At 36.6% G+C, this 19,784-nt stretch overlaps 1 protein-coding gene across 3 annotated transcripts in view; it reads left to right on the forward strand.

The window, feature by feature from the left end:
- The window catches only part of CRPPA (CDP-L-ribitol pyrophosphorylase A), a 400,424-nt gene that overhangs the window by 33,879 nt on the left and 346,761 nt on the right, over positions 1-19,784 (forward strand). For all 3 annotated transcript variants that reach the window (XM_082472756.1, XM_082472757.1, XM_082472758.1), the window contains exon 3: positions 184-333. In XM_082472756.1, coding sequence (XP_082328882.1) covers positions 184-333 — 150 coding nt within the window. The remainder of the gene's footprint in view (positions 1-183; positions 334-19,784) is intronic.

The raw sequence follows: 19,784 nt of genomic DNA on the forward strand, positions 1-19,784 counted from the left end.
TTGGTTTTTGACTGGAAATGATTTGATTTAGGAACGAAATTAAGACTTGTTTAAATATGTTCTTGAGGTAGCTTGTTGAAGGTGTAAGATCCGTTTCAAAACAAAGATACAGAGTTCAGAATTTGACTTTCAGATATTTTCTAAGTGAAATAAATGTGTCATTTGCCTCTGTTTATCCTTTAGGCTGCAGGAGCAATCCGACCTCTTGTATCTACTGTCATCAGTCCATCTGCAGATGGCTGCTTAGACCACTCGCTGGAACGTGCGAGACACAGGGCAAGTGAAATGCCACAGGCCTTTCTATTTGATGTGATATATGAAGCGTATCAGCAGGTAAGAATCTTGGCTTTTTGACAATCTGCTGTGTTGAGGGTCTCTAAGAACCACTCCCATATTTGGAGGTTAGCTAGAAGAACTCATGGAACTGAGTACATAGTTGGACTCAAGGCTAAAATTGATTAGAGTGAAGTTGGATGATAAGAGAAAAAGACCCAGGCAGAGTCTGGAGGAATCCATGTGTAATCTTCCTCATGATCTGTCTCCTTCAGTGTCGCACAAAGTACACCTTCCGTCCAGCAATGAAAAGGCAGCAGCTTGGGTGTGATGTTTCTTTTCAGGGAAGCCCATTAGAGATTTGATGTCTAAGCTATTGTGTTGGTCACATAGATACCCTCTGCCTTGCACATAAACTTTGGATTCCCAGGAGAAAAGCCGGTATTCAACATAAACCATATTGTTTACGTGAACATCTAGGCATAGTGAGCCACTATTATCAGTTAACTGTTCACTGGAAACACTCAAAGAGCCAAGTTCCCAGACACTGAAGGGGCCCACCTGGTGAGCAGGTCTACTGCTCAGGCCTGCAATCTCAGGCCTAATGTAGTAAACATTTTGCACAGCTGTATAGATATTTTGTTAAAATTTTAAAGGTAAGTGATTTCAAAATATCAAATCGTTCATATTTAGATTATACTGGATTGTCTTTGTTTTCATGTTTTGGAAACATTTTTGTACCTGTAAATTTTACTGCTATTCATTTCTGTGTTTATTTATTAAACAGTTATTAAATATCAGGTATTATGCTTGTCAGAAACTTCCCAGTGAAATAAGATCACTTACAACAACTAAGGCAATGCTTGGCTGATGTTAGACAATCAGTAAATAGAGATAGATGGACTTTAAAGAATATGCGATAATGGTAGCATAAATATTGACATTTTATAATAAAAGAATACCACATTTTGGATTGAAAGTTAATCACAATGAATCAATCTTGACTATCAATTACTGTTGTAAATATTGAGAATGTAAATCGTAATCAGTTTTCATGGTATGAATAGTCGTCAGTGGTTTGTTTTGTTTTCTTAAAATTCGTTATACAGAAATTTACCTCTATTTGGTCATTAATCAAATATTACCCTATCGATAATCCTAAAAAGCCTGAATCTTGCTAAATATTTCTAATTTTTTTAAGATTAATGAAAGAATTTGTTCATCTTTATATAAGCATTTACATTAAGAAGAATAAATATGATAGCTCTATTTTAGAAAATTTAATACAACCTTATGATCCTCACATTAGAGTAGCATGTTTCAACAGTTTTTGGTAGAGAACTAAGCCTTAATGCACTGAGGCAATAGTTCTCAAATTATGGTTCCCAGACCAGCAGCATAAGCATGTTTTGGAACTTGTTAAAATGCAAATTCTGCACCTCCACCTCAGACTTAGTTACTTAGAAACTCTGGGAATAGGGCCCCCCCATTTGTGTTTTAACAAGCAAGCTGGCCACCTGATCCTGACACTGAATTTTGTGAACCAGCACCCTAAGATATCTGTTGTATGTGATAAATTCTCTTCTGTTGCATTCTTGGGAGAATGAGAACGTAGTCACACAAAAATAACTGTTCTGTGGTTCACATGAGGAATTCTCAAGCCATTTTGGAGGTTTTGATACAAGTTCTTATGAAAATTATTTTTGATCATAAAGGCGTTCATAAGGAAATTTGTATGAAATATTGCTCTCATCTATATGATTTGTGTATATATATGTTTGCTTTTAACGAATAGAGAAGAGTAAGATAGGACAGAGTTCCAAGGGTGGGAAGTTGTTCTCTGTAGAGCGGTCAGAAGTACTCTGTGAAAAGGTAAAGTTTAAACCAATATCAGGAAGTAAGTGAGGCGATAAGTCATGCAGGTAACTGACAGAACATTATTTTCTGTACAGGACGCAGAATCTAAGAAGGTGAGCGAGGCTGGAAGAGAATGACATCATGGGGGGAAGTAGGAGGTGTACCTGGGTCCGGTATCTTGTTGAGCCTTAAAGGCAATGTTATGGGCTTTAGATTTTACCCTGAATGAGAAGGGAAGACTTTGGATGGTGCTGTGTGAAACCTCACTTCTATGGGGTCACCTGTCAGTTGTGGGGATGGTACCTTACAGAAGGTAAGGGAAGAAGTAAGCTATAGTGATGATCAAGGCAAAGATGATGACAATTACGGCAATTTGGATAGTAGAGTATTTGGTGTGAAGTGTTTGTTCTGAATATATTTAAAAATAAAATGAGGATAAGCCAATTGGTCATGTATGGGTTATCAGAATGGGAAGAATCATGGGTCCAAGAATTTGCTCTGAATAACTAGAATGCAGTTGCCCCCTTTTTTTTTCTTTTTTATTAATTTTTGTTGGAGTACAGTTGCTTTAAAATATTGTGTTTCGAATCATCGACAGGAAGACACTGGAACTCACCAAAAAAGATATCCCACATCCAAAGACAAAGGAGAAGCCACAATGAGATGGTAGGAGGGGCACAATCAGAGTAAAATCAAATCCCATAACTGCTGGGTGGGTGACTCACAGACTGGCGAACACTTATACCACAGAAGTCCACCCACTGGAATGAAGGTTCTGAGCCCCACGTCAGGCTTCCCAACCTGGGGGTCCGGCAACGGGAGGAGGAATTCATAGAGAATCAGACTTTGAAGCCTAGTGGGAATTGATTGCAGGACTTCGACAGGACTGGGGGAAACAGAGACCCCACTCTTGGAGGGCACACACAAAGTAATGTGTGCATCGGGACCCAGGGGAAGGAGCAGTGACCCTGGGGGAGACTGAACCAGGACCTACCTGCTGGTGTTGGGGGGTCTCCTGCAGAGGCGGGTGGTGGCTCTGTTTCACCGTGGGGACAAGGACACTGGCAGCGGAGGTTCTGGGAAGTACTCCTTTGCATGAGCCCTCCCATAGTCTGCCATTAACCCCACCAAAGAGCCCAGGTAGGCTCCAGTGTTGGGTTGCCTCAGGCAAAACAACCAACAGGGAGGGAACCCAGCCCCACCCATCAACAGTCAAGTGGATTAAAGTTTTACTGAGCTCTGACCACCACAGCAACAGTCAGCTCTACCCACCACGAGAGCCTCCCATCAAGCCTCTTAGATATCCTCAACCACCAGAGGGCAGACAGCAGAAGCAAGAAAAACTACAATCCTGCAGCCTGTGGACCAAAAACCACAGTTACAGAAAGATAGACAAGATGAAAAGGCAGAGGGCTATGTACCAGATGAAGGAACAAGAAAAAACCCCAGAAAAACAACTAAATGAAGTGGAGTTAGGCAACCTTCCAGAAAAAGAATTCAGAATAATGATAGTGAAGATGATCCAGGACCTCGGAATAAGAATGGAGGCAAAGATCTAGAAGATGCAAGAAACGTTTAACAAAGACCTAGAAGAATTAAAGAACAAACAAACAGAGATGAACAGTACACGAACTGAAATGAAAACTACACTAGAAGGAATCAATAGCAGAATAACTGAGGCAGAAGAATGGATAAGTGACCTGGAAGACAGAATGGTGGAATTCACTGCTGTAAAACAGACTAAAGAAAAAAGAATGAAAAGAAATGAAGACAGCCTAAGAGACCTCTGGGACAACATTAAACACAACAACATTCACATTATAGGGGTCCCAAAAGGAGAAGAGAGAGAGAAAGGACCAGAGAAAATATTTGAAGAGATTATAGTTGAAAACTTTCCTAACATGGGAAAGGAAATAGCCACCCAAGTCCAGGAAGTGCAGAGAGTCCCATACAGGATAAACCCAAGGAGAAACACACCGAGACACATAGTAATCAAATTGGCAAAAATTAAAGACAAAGAAAAATGATTGAAAGCAGCAAGGGAGAAATGACAAATAACATACAAGGGAATTCCTATAAGGTTAACAGCTGATTTCTCAGCAGAAACTCTACAAGCCAGAAGGGAGTGGCATGATATACTTAAAGTGATGAAAGGGAAGAACCTACAACCAAAATTACTCTACCCAGCAAGGATCTCATTCAGATTTGATGGAGAAATCAAAAGCTTTACAGACAAGCAAAAGCTAAGAGAATTCAGCACCACCAAACCAGTTCTACAACAAATGCTAAAGGAACTTCTCTAAGTGGGAAACACAAGAGAAGAAAAGGACCTACAAAAACAAACCCAAAACAATTAAGAAAATGGTCATAGGAACGTACATATCGATAATTACCTTAAACGTGAATGGATTAAATGCTCCAACCAAAAGACACAGGCTTGCTGAATGGATACAAAAACAAGACCCATCTATATGCTGTCTACAAGAGACGCACTTCAGACCTAGGGACACATACAGACTGAAAGTGAGGGGATGGAAAAAGATATTCCATGCAAATGGAAATCAAAAGAAAGCTGGAGTAGCTATACTCATATCAGATAAAATAGACTTTAAAATAAAGAATGTTACAAGAGACAAGGAAGGACAGTACATAATGATCAAGGGATCAATCCAAGAAGAAGATATAACAATTATAAATATATATGCACCCAACATAGGAGCACCTCAATACATAAGGCAACTGCTAACAGCTATAAAAGAGGAAATCGACAGTAACACAATCATAGTGGAGGACTTTAACACCTCACTTACACCAACGGACAGATCATCCAAAATGAAAATAAATAAGGAAACAGAAGCTTTAAATGACACAATAGACCAGATAGATTTAATTGATATTTATAGGACATTCCATCCAAAAACAGCAGATTACACTTTCTTCTCAAGTGCGCATGGAACATTCTCCAGGATAGATCACATCTTGGGTCACAAATGAAGCCTCAGTAAATTTAAGAAAATTGAAGTCATATCAAGCATCTTTTCTGACCACAATGCTATGAGATTAGAAATGAATTACAGGGAAAAAAACGTGAAAAGCACAAACACATGGAGGGTAAACAATACATTACTAAATAAGCAAGAGATCACTGAAGAAATCAAAGAGGAAATCAAAAAATACCTAGAGACAAATGACAATGAAAACACGATGATCCAAAACCTATGGGATGCAGCAAAAGCAGTTCTAAGAGGGAAGTTTATAGCTATACAAGCCTACCTCAAGAAACAAGAAACATCTCAAGTAAGCAATCTAACCTTACACCTAAAGGAACTAGAGAAAGAATAACAAACAAACCCCAAAGTTAGCAGAAGGAAAGAAATCATAAAGATCAGAGCATAAATAAATGAAATAGAAACAAAGAAAACAATAGCAAAGATCAGTAATACTAAAAGCTGGTTCTTTGAGAAGATAAACAAAATTGATAAGCCATTAGCCAGACTCATCAAGAAAAAGAGGGAGAGGACTCAAATCAATAAAATTAGAAATGAAAAAGGAGAAGTTACAACAGACACTGCAGAAATACAAAGCATTCTAAGAGACTACTATAAGCAACTCTATGCCAGTAAAATGGACAACCTGGAAGAAATGGACAAATTCTTAGAAAGATATAACCTTCCAAGACTGAACCAGGAAGCAACAGAAAATATGAACAGACCAATCACAAGTAAGGAAATTGAAACTGTGATTAAAAATCTTCCAACAAACAAAAGTCCAGGACCAGATGGCTTCACAGGTGAATTCTATCAAACATTTAGAGAAGAGCTAACACCCATCCTTCTCAAACTCTTCCAAAAAATTGCAGAGGAAGGAACACTCTGAAACTCATTCTATGAGGCCACCATCACCCTGATACCAAAACCAGACAAAGATACTACAAAAAAAGAAAATTACAGACCAATATCACTGATGAATATAGATGCAAAAATCCTCAACAAAATACTAGCAAACAGAATCCAACAACACATTAAAATGATCATACACCATGATCAAGTGGGATTTATCCCAGGGATGCAAGGATTCTTCAATATACGCAAATCAATCAATGTGATACACCATATTAACAAATTGAAGGCTAAAAACCTTATGATCATCTCAATAGATGCAGAAAAAACTTTTGACAAAATTCAACAACCATTTATGATAAAAACTCTCCAGAAAGTGGGCATGGAGGGAACCTACCTCAACATAATAAAGGCCATATACGACAAACCCACAGCAAACATCATTCTCAATGGTGAAAAACTGAAAGCATTTCCTCTAAGATCAGGAACGAGACAAGGATGTCCACTCTCACCACTATTATTCAACATAGTTTTGGAAGTCCTAGCCACGGCAATCAGAGAAGAAAAAGAAATAAAAGGAATCCAAATTGGAAAAGAAGAAGTAAAACTGTCACTGTTTGCAGATGACATGATACTATACATAGAGAATCCTAAAAATGCCACCAGAAAACTACTAAAGCTAATCAATGAATTTGGTAAAGTTGCAGGATACAAAATTAATGCACAGAAATCTCTTGCATTCCTATACACTAATGATGAAAAATCTGAAAGAGAAATTATGGAAACACTCCCATTTACCATTGCAACAAAAAGAATAAAATACCTAGGAATAAACCTACCTAGGGAGACAAAAGACCTGTATGCAGAAAACTATAAGACACTGATGAAAGAAATTAAAGATGATACCAACAGATGGAGAGATATACCATGTTCTTGGATTGGAAGAATCAATATTGTGAAAATGACTCTACTACCCAAAGCAATCTACAGATTTCAATGCAATCCCTATCAAATTACCAATGGAATTTTTTACAGAACTAGAACAAATCATCTTAAAATTTGTATGGAGGGCTTCCCTGGTGGTGCAGTGGTTGAGAGTCTGCCTGCCAATGCAGGGGACACGGGTTCGAGCCCTGGTCTGGGAAGATCCCATATGCCGCGGAGCGACTAAGCCCGTGAGCCACAATTACTGAGCCTGCGCGTCTGGAGCCCGTGCTCTGCAACAAGAGAGGCCGCGATAGTGAGAGGCCCGCGCACCGCGATGAAGAGTGGCCCCCGCTTGCCGCAAGTAGAGAAAGCCCTCGCAGAGAAACGAAGACCCAACACAGCCATAAATAATAAATAAATAAATTAAAAAAAAAAAAAGTAGAGGAATTTAAACAAAAACTCCTAAAGAAACTCAACATTTTCTGAGTCAACAAAGTTGAGCCCTCATAGTTAAAAAAAAAAAAAAAAAAAAAAATTTGTATGGAGACACAGAAGACCCTGAATAGCCAAAGCAGTCTTGAGGGAAAAAAACGGAGCTGGAGGAATCAGACTCCCTGACTTCAGAGTATACTACAAATCTACAGTAATCAAGACAATATGGTACTGGCACAAAAACAGAAACATAGATCAATGGAACAAGATAGAAAGCCCAGAGATAAACCCACGCACCTATGGTCAACTAATCTATGACAAAGGAGGCAAAGATATACAATGGAGAAAAGACAGTCTCTTCAATAAGTGGTGCTGGGAAAACTGGACAGCTACATGTATAAGAATGAAATTAGAATACTCCCTAACACCATACACAAAAATAAACTCAAAATGGATTCGAGACCTAAATGTAAGACCAGACAGTATAAAATTCTTAGAGGAAAACATAGGAAGAACACTCTTTGACATAAATCACAGCAAGATCTTTTTTGATCCACCTCCTAGAGTAATGGAAATAAAAACAAAAATAAACAAATGGGACCTAATGAAACTTCAAAGCTTTTGCACAGCAAAGGAAACCGTAAGCAAGACGAAAAGACAACCTTCAGAATGGGAGAAAATATTTGCAAATGAATCAACGGACAAAGGATTAATCTCCAAAATATATAAACAGCTCATTGAGCTCAATATTAAAGAAACAAACAACCCAATCCAAAAATGGGCAGAAGACCTAAATAGACATTTCTCCAAAGAAGACATACAGACGGCCACGAAGCACATGAAAAGCTGCTCAACATCACTAATTATTAGAGAAATGCAAATCAAAACTACAATGAAGTATCACCTCACACCAGTTAGAATGGGCATCATCAGAAAATCTACAAACAACAAATGCTGGAGAGGGTGTGGAGAAAAGGGAACCCTCTTGCACTGTTGGTTGGAATGAAAACTGGTACAGCCACTATGGAGAACAATATGGAAGTTCCTTAAAAAACTAAAAATAGAATTACCATATGATCCAGCAATCCCACTACTGGGCATATACCCAGAGAAAACCATAATTCAAAAAGACACATGCACCCCAATGTTCATTGCAGCAGTATTTACAATAGCCAGGTCATGGAAGCAACCTAAATGCCCATCGACAGACGAATGGATAAAGAAGAGGTGGTACATATATACAATGGAATATTACTCAGCCATAAAAAGGAACAAAATTGGGTCATTTGTTGAGACGTGGATGGATCTAGAGACTGTTATACAGAGTGAAGTAAGTCAGAAAGAGAAAAACAAATATCGTATATTAACGCATGTATGTGGAACCTAGAAAAATGGTACAGATGAACCAGTTTGCAGGGCAGAAGTTGAGACACAGATGTAGAGAACAAACGTATGGACACCAAGGGGGGAAAACTGTGGTGGGGTGGGGATGGTGGTGTGCTGAATTGGGAGATTGGGATTGACATGTATACAATGATGTGTATAAAATTGATGACTGATTAAAAAAAAAAAAAAAGAATAAAATGTTGTGTTTCTACTGTACAGCAAAATGAATCAGCTATAAGTATACATATATCCCCTCTTTTTTGGATTTTCTTCCCATTTAGGTCACCACAGAGCATTAAGGCGAGTTCCCTATGCTATACAGTAGGTACCTATTAGTTATCTATTTTATACATAGTATCAATAGTGTATGTATGTCAATCCCAATCTCCCAATTGCAGTTGCCCTTTATTGGGATGGAGAATGCGAGAGGAAGAGATGGTTTTGTGTGATCAGATCAAAAGTTTTGTTCTGATAGACTAAGTTTGAGATTTCCTTTAGACATACTCAACTGTATCCCTTAACATTTTTGACTATATGGAACTAGAATTCTGTGGAAAGATCCAGATAATGATAGGCACTTGAGAATTGCCATCATGCAGACATTTAATGCCTTGGAGTTAACTGACATATCTAGAAAAACAGGTACAGAGAAAGTAAGAGGTACAAAGGCTGAATCCTGGGGCAGTCAAAGATTGAGTTTGGGAAGATATATTAGTTTCCTATTACTGTTGAAATAAATTACCACAAACTTACAGAATTAAAAGAAAAACTTTAAAATTCTAGAGATCAGAAATCTAAAATCGAGGTGGTAGGGCTGTGTTTCTTGAGACTACAGGGGAGACTATTTCCTTGACTTTTCCAGTTTCTAGAGGCCACCTGCATTCCTTGGCTTCTGGCCTATCCCTCATACCATTACAAGCTCTTGATTTCAATGTCACATCTAATCCTAGTGGTGACATCAGACCCATCTAGATAGTCCCAGATAATCTCCCCATCTCAAAATCTCTAATCTTATCTTCAAAGTCCCTTTGCCTTCTAAATGACTTATTCAGATTCTGGGAATTAGGACATGGATATCTTGGGAAGGGGCATTATTCAGAAGAGGAGTGGCCAAAGAGTAACAGGGTAATGTCCCAGAAGCCTAGTGAAGAAAGGGGTTCAAGAGTGATTGAGCAGTTGTTAAATGCTGCATAGTGGTTTAAAAAAAGGATCGAGAACTGACCATAATAAGCCTTGCCAGTGTGACATCGCCAGTGTCGGGGTGGTGGTGGTGTTAGTTATGTAAACCTGGTTGCAGTTGATTGACTAGAGAATAGGAGGGCCGCTTTTTTTTTTAGGAACTTCCATGCATATGGAGCAGAAAAATGGGGTGGCTGAACGGCGTTCTAAACTGAGAATTTTTTTATTAAGGTGGGTGGCATGACAACATATTGATATAATGATGGAGTGATTTAGTAGAAAGGAAAAGACTGATACTGTATTGAGAGGGGATGGATAGTTCATCCACAGGGATAGGAGGAAAGGCCATATTTGGGTACAGATGTAGATTAATAGATGTAGTGGGAAGATTTGTTGGAGTTTGTTGTCCGGCTTTTATTTTCTCAGTGTTGCGGGGTGCAGATCGTCAGCTGAGACCCAGGGAGGGGGGAGGTATCTAGGCTTTAGGATAGAAAAGGATACCTCTAGTCCATAGTAAATACTGACTTTTATTCTTAAATTCTTACGCTTAAGCTAAAAATACACAAAATCATCTCAAAGAAAAAATATATCTATTTTTCCAGGGCTATTTTCTGGACATTTATGGGAAACTGAAATATTTGATCAAAAAAACGGCAAAACCATCAAATGGGTCAATCACTAATGTGGCCTTGAAATGTGGACTTGACATGTGAACTTGTTATATTTTATCAAGGGTGTAACTTTGCTTTGTGGTGCTCACGTAGAAAATACATAATAGTGTTGATCATTTACTGAGTTGAGCAGAAATCGGGCAGTTGTAAGGTCATATGAGATTGTATTATACATAGAAGAAACACATCTTAATCTGATCCAAAGCCATATGGACTGTGGCCAAAAAGGTGGATTTTTTTTGTTTTTTTGTTTTTGTTGTTGTTGTTTTTCCCGAGTTTGAGGTTATGGATGACCTTTCCTCATCAGATGGTGCTGGGAAGTTATAGATGTCAAGCTGCAATTCTGTGTATGAATCTGCTGGATTGTTTCCCCACCATTTCTTGTCTCATGTCATTCATCCTCTTGTTCTATGTGCTCTAGTTATGCTCACTTTATTTCCTCAAATACAAGTTTGGCCCTTTCTGGAACTTTACTTCCTATCTTGCTGTGTATCCTTTAGGTAGTAAGTAAATTATCATTTAGGGAAGCCTTTACTGTCCACCCCCATCCCCACTACACATTTTCCTAGTGCCCTGTTTTTTCTGCCCAGCATCAAAATTAGAATGGAATAATTACTTGGGAAATCACTTATGAAATGTCCAACTCCCCTGCTAGACCATGAGCCCTGTGAAAGTAGGCATGGTACCTGTCTTAGCAACTTGCCTGATATTTTATTAGTACCAAGTACATATTTGTTCAATGGATGAACATCAAAGTGTATGCATATAAATATGAAAAATATCCAATGTACTGCTTCTTTTGGGCCAGTTTTTCAAGATATTAACACTGTTTCCACTCTGCATTTAGGTCCCTATGCAAATGTCACCTCCTCAGAGAAGCTTTCCACTGATAACTTATATAAAAAAATATTCTCTGTCATGTATTGCTTAATTCTGCTTTAGTTTCATTAGATATCACTAATGTATTTTTGGTAGATTTTTCTCTTTCCTGCATGACCGCCCCATTAGAGCAGGAATTTTATCTTATCTCTAGCACCTGGAAGAGTTCATGGCTTACATTATGTTCTTAACATTTTCAAATGTAAGTTTTACACATACATGGGTATATGTAGATACATGTTTATGTGTTAACACTTAGGTCAGTTATTATGTAGAAAGCTTTACATGGGGTAATATATATGTTATATGTACATACTGAAATTTTTTCTAAAACCTTCAAGAAATTCATCTGAGAAATCAGAAGTATAGGCAAACATCTGTGTGTAAAGCTAGTGATTTGCAGCATTTTTGTAAATGTGAGAAATTCTATTCGGCCTCTATTTCTAGAGATTAGTTTTAATGAATTTAAAGAGTCACTTGAAGCTGTTTTGGGGGAATCTTTATGGAGCATGAAAATGCTCATGATATTAATATAACTCGTTATGTTAACTGTATATAATATGTGTTTATGCTTACATGTCCACGTGTGTGTATGAGTACACATACAAAATAGAAAAACTAGTTGGATATGTGAATACTGACATATGACTGGGTTGATAGTAATTGAAGTCATTAAAAATCTGCAGATGTGATACACATTTAAAATATATAAATACTTAAGTATTTGGTTTTGATTGGTTTTGGACTTTCCCACGTACTTGGTTTTGTTGCTTAAAAACGATTTGAAAAACTTTCATTCCTTGAATTTTTAAAGATGCATTAAGCAGCTGCTGAAGGAAAAGATGGCTAAATTAAAGAGTAACAAATTCAGTAGTGAAAATTACTCAGTCTATAGAAACATGAGGAAAACACCAGATTGGTCCAGAGGATTCTTATTGAATATTCAAATACATAATCATGTTCTATACTGTTTTAGAAAAATTTTGTACAAAAGCTTTTTAAATTACATGAATCGATTTCTTGAGGAAAATTGGTATGATGGGCACAGATGGTATTCTAAACTTTATTGAGACCTGGCCTCATTTCTAACACAAGCTTTTAAGTTCTCAATGAGAATTTTAGAAGATAACTTGTTAAATTTTCATGAAAATGCACATGCATGGAAGACAGAGCAGGACTCAACCAGTGACAGAATTGTTCTCTGCAGTGTTAATTATGTACCTTTTGGTTTGATACACTAGACTTCACTGCAGAGATTAATACTTAGGTGTTAAATTTTCTCAATCTCTATTAAGAGTATTTTAATAAAACTGGCTGTTTAACCTGAAAGGGAAAAAACACCTTTCAAAAACGTGCCTAAAACAGCCCTTTGATTCTTAAAGATTCCTGTCACTGAAGTCTCTAGGTCCAAGAATACAATTATAAAATTAAAGGAATGTAATAGGAATTTCATTTTGTAATACGTACCTGCTCACACCCCACATGCATTAGAATGAAATAGGACTTGTATCTTGTACTGAGTGCTAACACATTGGGCTGTAAATGCCAAGTTAACAAGAAACAAGTCAAAAGCATTGAATTTTATTAAGAGTCTTTCCTTTATATCCACAAGCATTACAGTTCTTGGAGGTTTTATTGCTGTTTTTACAGAGTGTACTTGCCCATTCCTTCTGCCTCCCTCTCTGTCTTTAGTTAGGCCTGGATTGAATTTGGAGGTGATGAGGAAGAGCCTCAGGATAGAGTTTCAGAAGAAACCTCACGTCACATGGGGTTTTGAAAAGGAAAAGTAGGAAACATAGGAGGGCAGTAATCATTTTTATAAATGAAGAATTGAGGAAGGGATAGAAATGAAAAGGTATGTAGTGGGATGAGTAAGTGAAAGATGGAAGAAACTATGAAGAAAATGAGTGAAAAACAAATGAGGGCTCTTATGGTAAAGCTTTGAGTTGGAAATGAGCGACTTGTTGAATTAGTGGAAGTATCTGCAAAACATTATTTTTGCCCCTCAAATGTCAGGCACAAACTATGGTAGCAAGTTGCACATCTCATAAATAAAACCATGATCTATAGATTTATACTTTGAGAAAATGAATTCACAACTTGATAGTTTGTTTGAATTTATTAAACACTTCCCAAAGTCATGCTTTTCTCTATTGGTCAGATTTCTCAAGATTGTATCCTTCTCTCTTCTACCTTTATTTTTCTTCCAGTTATCCTACTTATATATATTCAGGTAACCAGACGAGTTCTGGTTCTATTTTGGAGAAATTCAAAAGTGCTATAGAAAAAATGATTCTGTGACACTGGCTGGGATCTCCTTTGAGAATATTTTTACCTTCAGAAGTTTCTTAACCATAGCCTAAAACAGTACTTTGTCTCTTATTTACTTCATGTATATGGAGAAAACCTTATAAATTATTGCTTCACAAACTTGCTTTTTTTCTGAATCTTCCCTTACATTGATAAGATTTGATGGTACAGTTTAAAAACTAATCACTTGATTATCTTTTGATATAGCCCTCATCCTTCATGTGGACTTGGGTGGGGGGGTAGGGGGAGGATCTCTCTTGATGATTTTCCTCCTGCCATCCTTGTCCATTTTTAATGTTCCACACCAGTGATCCCCACAAATGATCCTTTTAACATGCAAATCTGTCAGTGTTCACCCACAGCTCTAGGACTTTAGGTGGTCCTCTGTGGTTCACAGGATAAACTACCAGCTCCTTAGCACGGCATACAGTAATAGTCCATTGCTCAAAACTTCAGTCTATAGACTTCATGACTTAGTTTCCTTACCACATCTTTTATCCTGTTATGTCTACTTTGGGTATATACTGTTCCTTTCATGTTTCATTAAAAATAGGCAGACAACAAAAATAAACAAATGGACCTAATTAAACTTAAAAGGTTTTGTACAGCAAAAGAAAGCATCGACAGAATGAAAAGACAATCTACTGAATGGGAGGAAATAATTGCAGATGATATCACTGATAAAGTGTAAATATCTAAAATATATGAACAGCTCATATAATGTCCAAAATAAAGAACCTGCTGCAAAAATGAGCAGAAGACCTGAATACGCATTTTTCCAAAGAAGACATACAGATGGCCAATGGGCACGTGAAAAGATGTTCAACATCATTAATCATTGGAGAAATGTGAATGAAAGCTATGGTAAGATATCACCTCACACTAGTGAGAATGGCTATCATGAAAAATACCACAAATAACAAATGTTGATGAGGATGAGGGGAAAGGAGAACCCTTGTACACTGACGGTGGCAATGTAAATTGGTACAACTATTGTGGAAAAGAGCATGGAGGTTCCTCAATATACAAAGGATGTAGAAGTTCAACTCCTGGGTATATATCTGAAGAAAATAAAAACATTAATTTGAAGAGCCATATGCACTCCCATGTTCATAGTACCATTACTTAAAATAGTTAGGATATAGAAGCAATCGAAGTGTCCAACAAGTGAATGGATAAAGATGTGGTATATATACACAATGGAATAGTATTCAACCATAAAAAGAATGAAATTTTACCATTTTCAACAGCATGGATTGACTTGGAGGTATTATGTTTAGTGAAATAAGTCAGACAACATATGGTATCACTTATATGTGAAATCTAAGAAGCTAGTGAATACTGCAAAGAAACATACTCAGAGATATAGAACAAACTAGTGGTTACCAGTGGGGAGGGGGAAGGTAAGAAGGGCAAGATAGGGTAGGGGATTAAGAGGTACAAACTACTGGGTATAAAATAAGTTTAAAAAGGTAAAACATATTTCTACTTCACTATCATTTATTGGTCACCTTAATTCCTGGTGATTTTTTTCCGTTTATTGAAGCCTTTGAAATCTGTTGCCTTATACCCCAAAGCGTTTTACCATCAAAGTTTTTAACGTGTATTTAGAGATACATTAAAGTGCAAACTTGACAGTTCCCTTTCTGTTTTGTTTTGGATCTTAGGTGTTTAGAACTGACTTGATGTTCCGTCCTGGTTTATCGTTGGCTACTACAGTTTATCTGTGCTAGCCACCTCTTTGTTTTTAAAAAATTTATTTTTTCTCCCCGTTTTCCAAGATCTTACTCTTCTGCTTTCTGAAGAACCTCTCCTGTTGTATTTAATGCTTTTCTTAGTCAACTTATATGTATCTAAATACATGTCTTATTCAGGTTAAGTTTTTAAAACTTAACAGATCTTGATTTTTATTCACTATGACGTCTTCCATGTTGAAGAATCTAGAGCTCGTTCCTTGTTCTTGATTAGATTATTCATAGTTTTTAATTATGTGTGTAGACTACATTCTACTTGTCTGTCTCTTTGGAGACCTACATTGCTTGCTCCCAAAAATGCAGTAATGGTAGCCCCCATATTTGTCACTGTAAGCACAGTGCAACAGTTTTTCTGGGGTACATATCAAGGAGTGGAATTGCTAGGTCATGGGGTACATGCATTCTTAATTTCATTTTTCTACCTGGTTGCTCTCCAAGTGGCTGCACCAGTTTGAGATTCCACTAGCAATGAAGTGGGGGGTGGGGAAGTTCTAGTTTCAGCCGCATCTCCTATAGTTATGAAGTGCTGTAACTTTCTAATTTTTATCAGTGTAATAGGCATATTATATATTGATCTCTGTTTTACAAATTTGAGTTTTATTGCTACCGTTCTACATATATTTTTACATTTCTGTGTTGCTTATCTTATTAACGTGTATTAATATCCTTTGTCCATTTTCTTGAGTTTCTTCTCTCTTTATTTGGTGGAGTTTCTTCTGTATTCTGGATGTATTCCTTTCTTAGTTGTACACATTACAAATATTTTCTCTTAGTCTATAACTTCTCTGCTAATGTTATCTTTAATGTTCTTCATTTATATGTAGCCACATTGTGTGCATTTAAGGTCTTAAATTTGTTCCTATGTTGTGGTTATAGTCTATTGGTGTTAGTTTTTTCAGTTCACAATTAAGTCTTTAATCTTCTTGGAGGGCATTAGAAAATATTCTGCAATATAATTCTAGTTTTTTAATCTTTATAAAGCTAGTTTTTCCAACATCATTAACTAAATCATCAATTCTTTTCTAATTTGTGAAACAGCCTGTTACATTGACAATTTTCAATATACGTAGATTTATTTCTGAGTTTTTCACTGATGTACTTGTTTCCTGTGAAACGACCCCATTGTTTTAAATTCGTTAATTACTTCAAAAATTGCCTGTTTTTAGCACAGGTGCCCTAGCATATAGAGCCTAAATACTTTTAAGTATTTAGGCTTAAATACTGATGTGAGGTATGTGTACCAGTCTGGCCACTGCTTCACAAACACAGCTGGTCACTTTATTACACAGGACATGTCCAGACAGGCTTATAAGAAACTATTTTTTCCTCCTAACAGACCCTTCTAAGGGACAGGATTCATCGGCCATCTCTTCAACCCAAATTTCAACTTTTGGTTGAAGTTTCTCCCACAGGGAATGAACTCTGTACCACTCTGAATGTACTTGTACCACTCAATCCCAAGGGAAGCCAGATCCCATGACTTACACCATGGGAGCCGTAACTGTGTCCAGAGGTAGCTACAGGGAGAAACCAGAGACTGGCTTGTGGCCTGTAGGACCATGTGGGCCCACATGTGGTTAGTCACTTCAGTGGCATAGGGTGTATGAGACCAGGAGAGTCTGAGGCAGGGCATAACATGTGACTGATTAAACTATTGACCTTTATTACTTTGATAAAAAATTTGAAACCTGATAAATTCCCACCAGTTGGAAGCTTTTATTGGAATGTTTTGGAGTTAAAAACTAAGGGATCAAATTGATGTCTTTAGTAAGTTGTCCCATTTATGAACACAGTATGGCTCATTCATTCAGGTCTTTTAAATTTTTGAAGGATTTTTACTTTGTGTTACATATTCTTTATCAGTAATTTCTTAGATTATGTGTTAGCTGTTGTAATTTATTTTGTACTTTCTAACTTATGTTTGCTGTTATGTTCCCCCACATCCTCTTTGGAGGATTGATAGGCAGATTCATTGAACTCTGGTTTTAAGTTTATTCTTGAATTCTGTTTTCCCATAAATGATTATACTGTATGCAAATAATGACAAATTTGTCTTTTTCCTTTGAATCCTTATTTATTCATTGTTGGTTTGGCCAGGACCTCTGGTATCATGTTGCAGAAGAGCAAAGTGGAGTATGGTCTTCTGGATTTTCTTTAAAGGGACTGTATCTAACTTGAGTCTGTTTGTTGTAGGTGTTATTTTGATAGAAAGTCTTCAACAAGTTGAACTAATCTTTAACTCTTTTCCAAAAATGTTGATCTCTTTTACAGAATCACAAGTATGCTTTTTGAAATTTTGATTTTCTGTATCTAGCAAGATCATCATGTGACTTTTTCTCATTTTGTTGAATGGGATGAATTAACTTGAAACTCACTGATGTTGAACCATCTTTGATTCCTTGATAAACACTACTTGATGTAATTTTTTATACTGTTGGATTTAGCTACCTGATATTTAGAATTTTTCCTCTGTGTTTATACGTGGAAAAGCTTTTCATTTCTTGTGCTGTCCTTATTTGAGTTCTATAGCAATGCTGTATTATTTTTATAAAATGAGGTGGGTAATTATTCTTGAACAATTTTTATGAGAAACATACTATTGCTGAAATTCTTTCCAGTAAAACTATGTAAGTTTGGAGATTTTTAAAAAGGAGAATGGGGTTAGAAGACAGTTTTTTTCTCTATTTTTAGCTTTTTCAGGACCCTCCATTCAGTTTTCCATAGTGGCTGTACTATTTTACATTCCCACCAACAGTATAGAAGGGTTACAATTTCTCCACATCCTTGCCAGCACGTCCCTTTCCCCAGACTAGGTGATAGCCATCCTAACTGTTGTGAGGTGATATCTCATTTTAGTTTCGATTTGTGATCCCCTGTTGACCAATGATGTTGAGTATCTTTTCAGATACCTGTTGGCCATTATGTCTTTTTTGGAGAAATGAATGGATAAGTACTTTGCCCATTTTAAAATTGGGTTGTTTTGCTCTTAAGTTTTACGAGTTTCTCACAGATATTGAATATTAAACTCATGTTAAAAGTTCTCATCACAAGAAAAAAATTTATAACTATGTTAGGTGACAGATGTTAACTAGACTTAACGTGGTAATCATTTTGCAATTTATACAAATACTGAATTGTTGTATACCTGAAACTAATATAGTATGAAGTCAGTTATACCTCTTAGAGTATTAAAAAATCCCTTATCAGATACATGGTTTAGCAAATAATATCTCCTATTCCTTAGTTTAGCTTTTTCATTCTTTTGTTTCCTTTGGCTCTGCAGAAGATTTTTAGTTTCATGCAGTTCCATATGTCTGTATTTACTTTAGTTTCTCATGTTTTTGGTACCATATCCAAGAAATCATTGCCAAAAGCAATGTCAAGAAGCGTTTTCTCTGTTCTAGGAGTTTTACAGTTTTAGGTCTTACGTTTAAGACTTCACTTTGAGTTTAACTTTATGTATGATGTAAGATAGGGGTCCACTTTTATTAATCTGTATCTGGACATCTAGTTTCCCCAACACTATTTGTTGAAGAGATGATCTTTTCCCCATTCTTACTTTCAGAACTCTTGGCAAAGATCAGTGGAGTGTGTATATGTGGGTTTATCTCTAGGCTCTCTATTCTCTTCTGTTGGTCTACGTCTCTCACTTTATTCCAGTACCATGCTATTCTGAGTACTTAATATTGTAATATACTTTTAAATCAGGAAGTGTAGTATCTCCAACTTTGTTGTCATTTCTTAAAATTGTTTTGGCTATACTAGGTGTTTGGTGGTTCTTTGAATTTCAAGATTTTTTTCCTAAATCTATAAAAAAAAAAAAAAAGTCACTAGGGTTTTGGGGGAATCATTGAAAGTGCACATTGCACTGGTAAGTATAGATACTTGAACAATATGAAATCTTCCCATCTGTGAACACTGGGCGTCTTTGCATTTATTTGTGTATAAACTTTTTTCACTGTTTTATAAACAAGCTTTTGATTGTTACTGTTTTTTCTTTTTCATTGAAGTATAATTGACTTTATATTAGTTTCAGGTGTACAACATAGTGATTTGATATTTTAATATGTTATGAATGATCACCATATAAATCCAATTACCGTCTGTCACCATGCTAAGTTATTACAGTATTATTACTATATACCTTATGCGGTACATTACATTCCTGTGACTTATTTATTTTATAACTGAAAATTTGTACATCTTAATCTTCACCTCTTTCGCCCATCCCCCCACCTTCCTCCCCTCTAGCAACCAGCACTTTGTTCTCTCTATGA

Source organism: Balaenoptera physalus (assembly GCF_965194825.1).
Source record: "Balaenoptera physalus genome assembly, chromosome: 8".
NCBI lineage: Eukaryota > Metazoa > Chordata > Mammalia > Artiodactyla > Balaenopteridae > Balaenoptera > Balaenoptera physalus.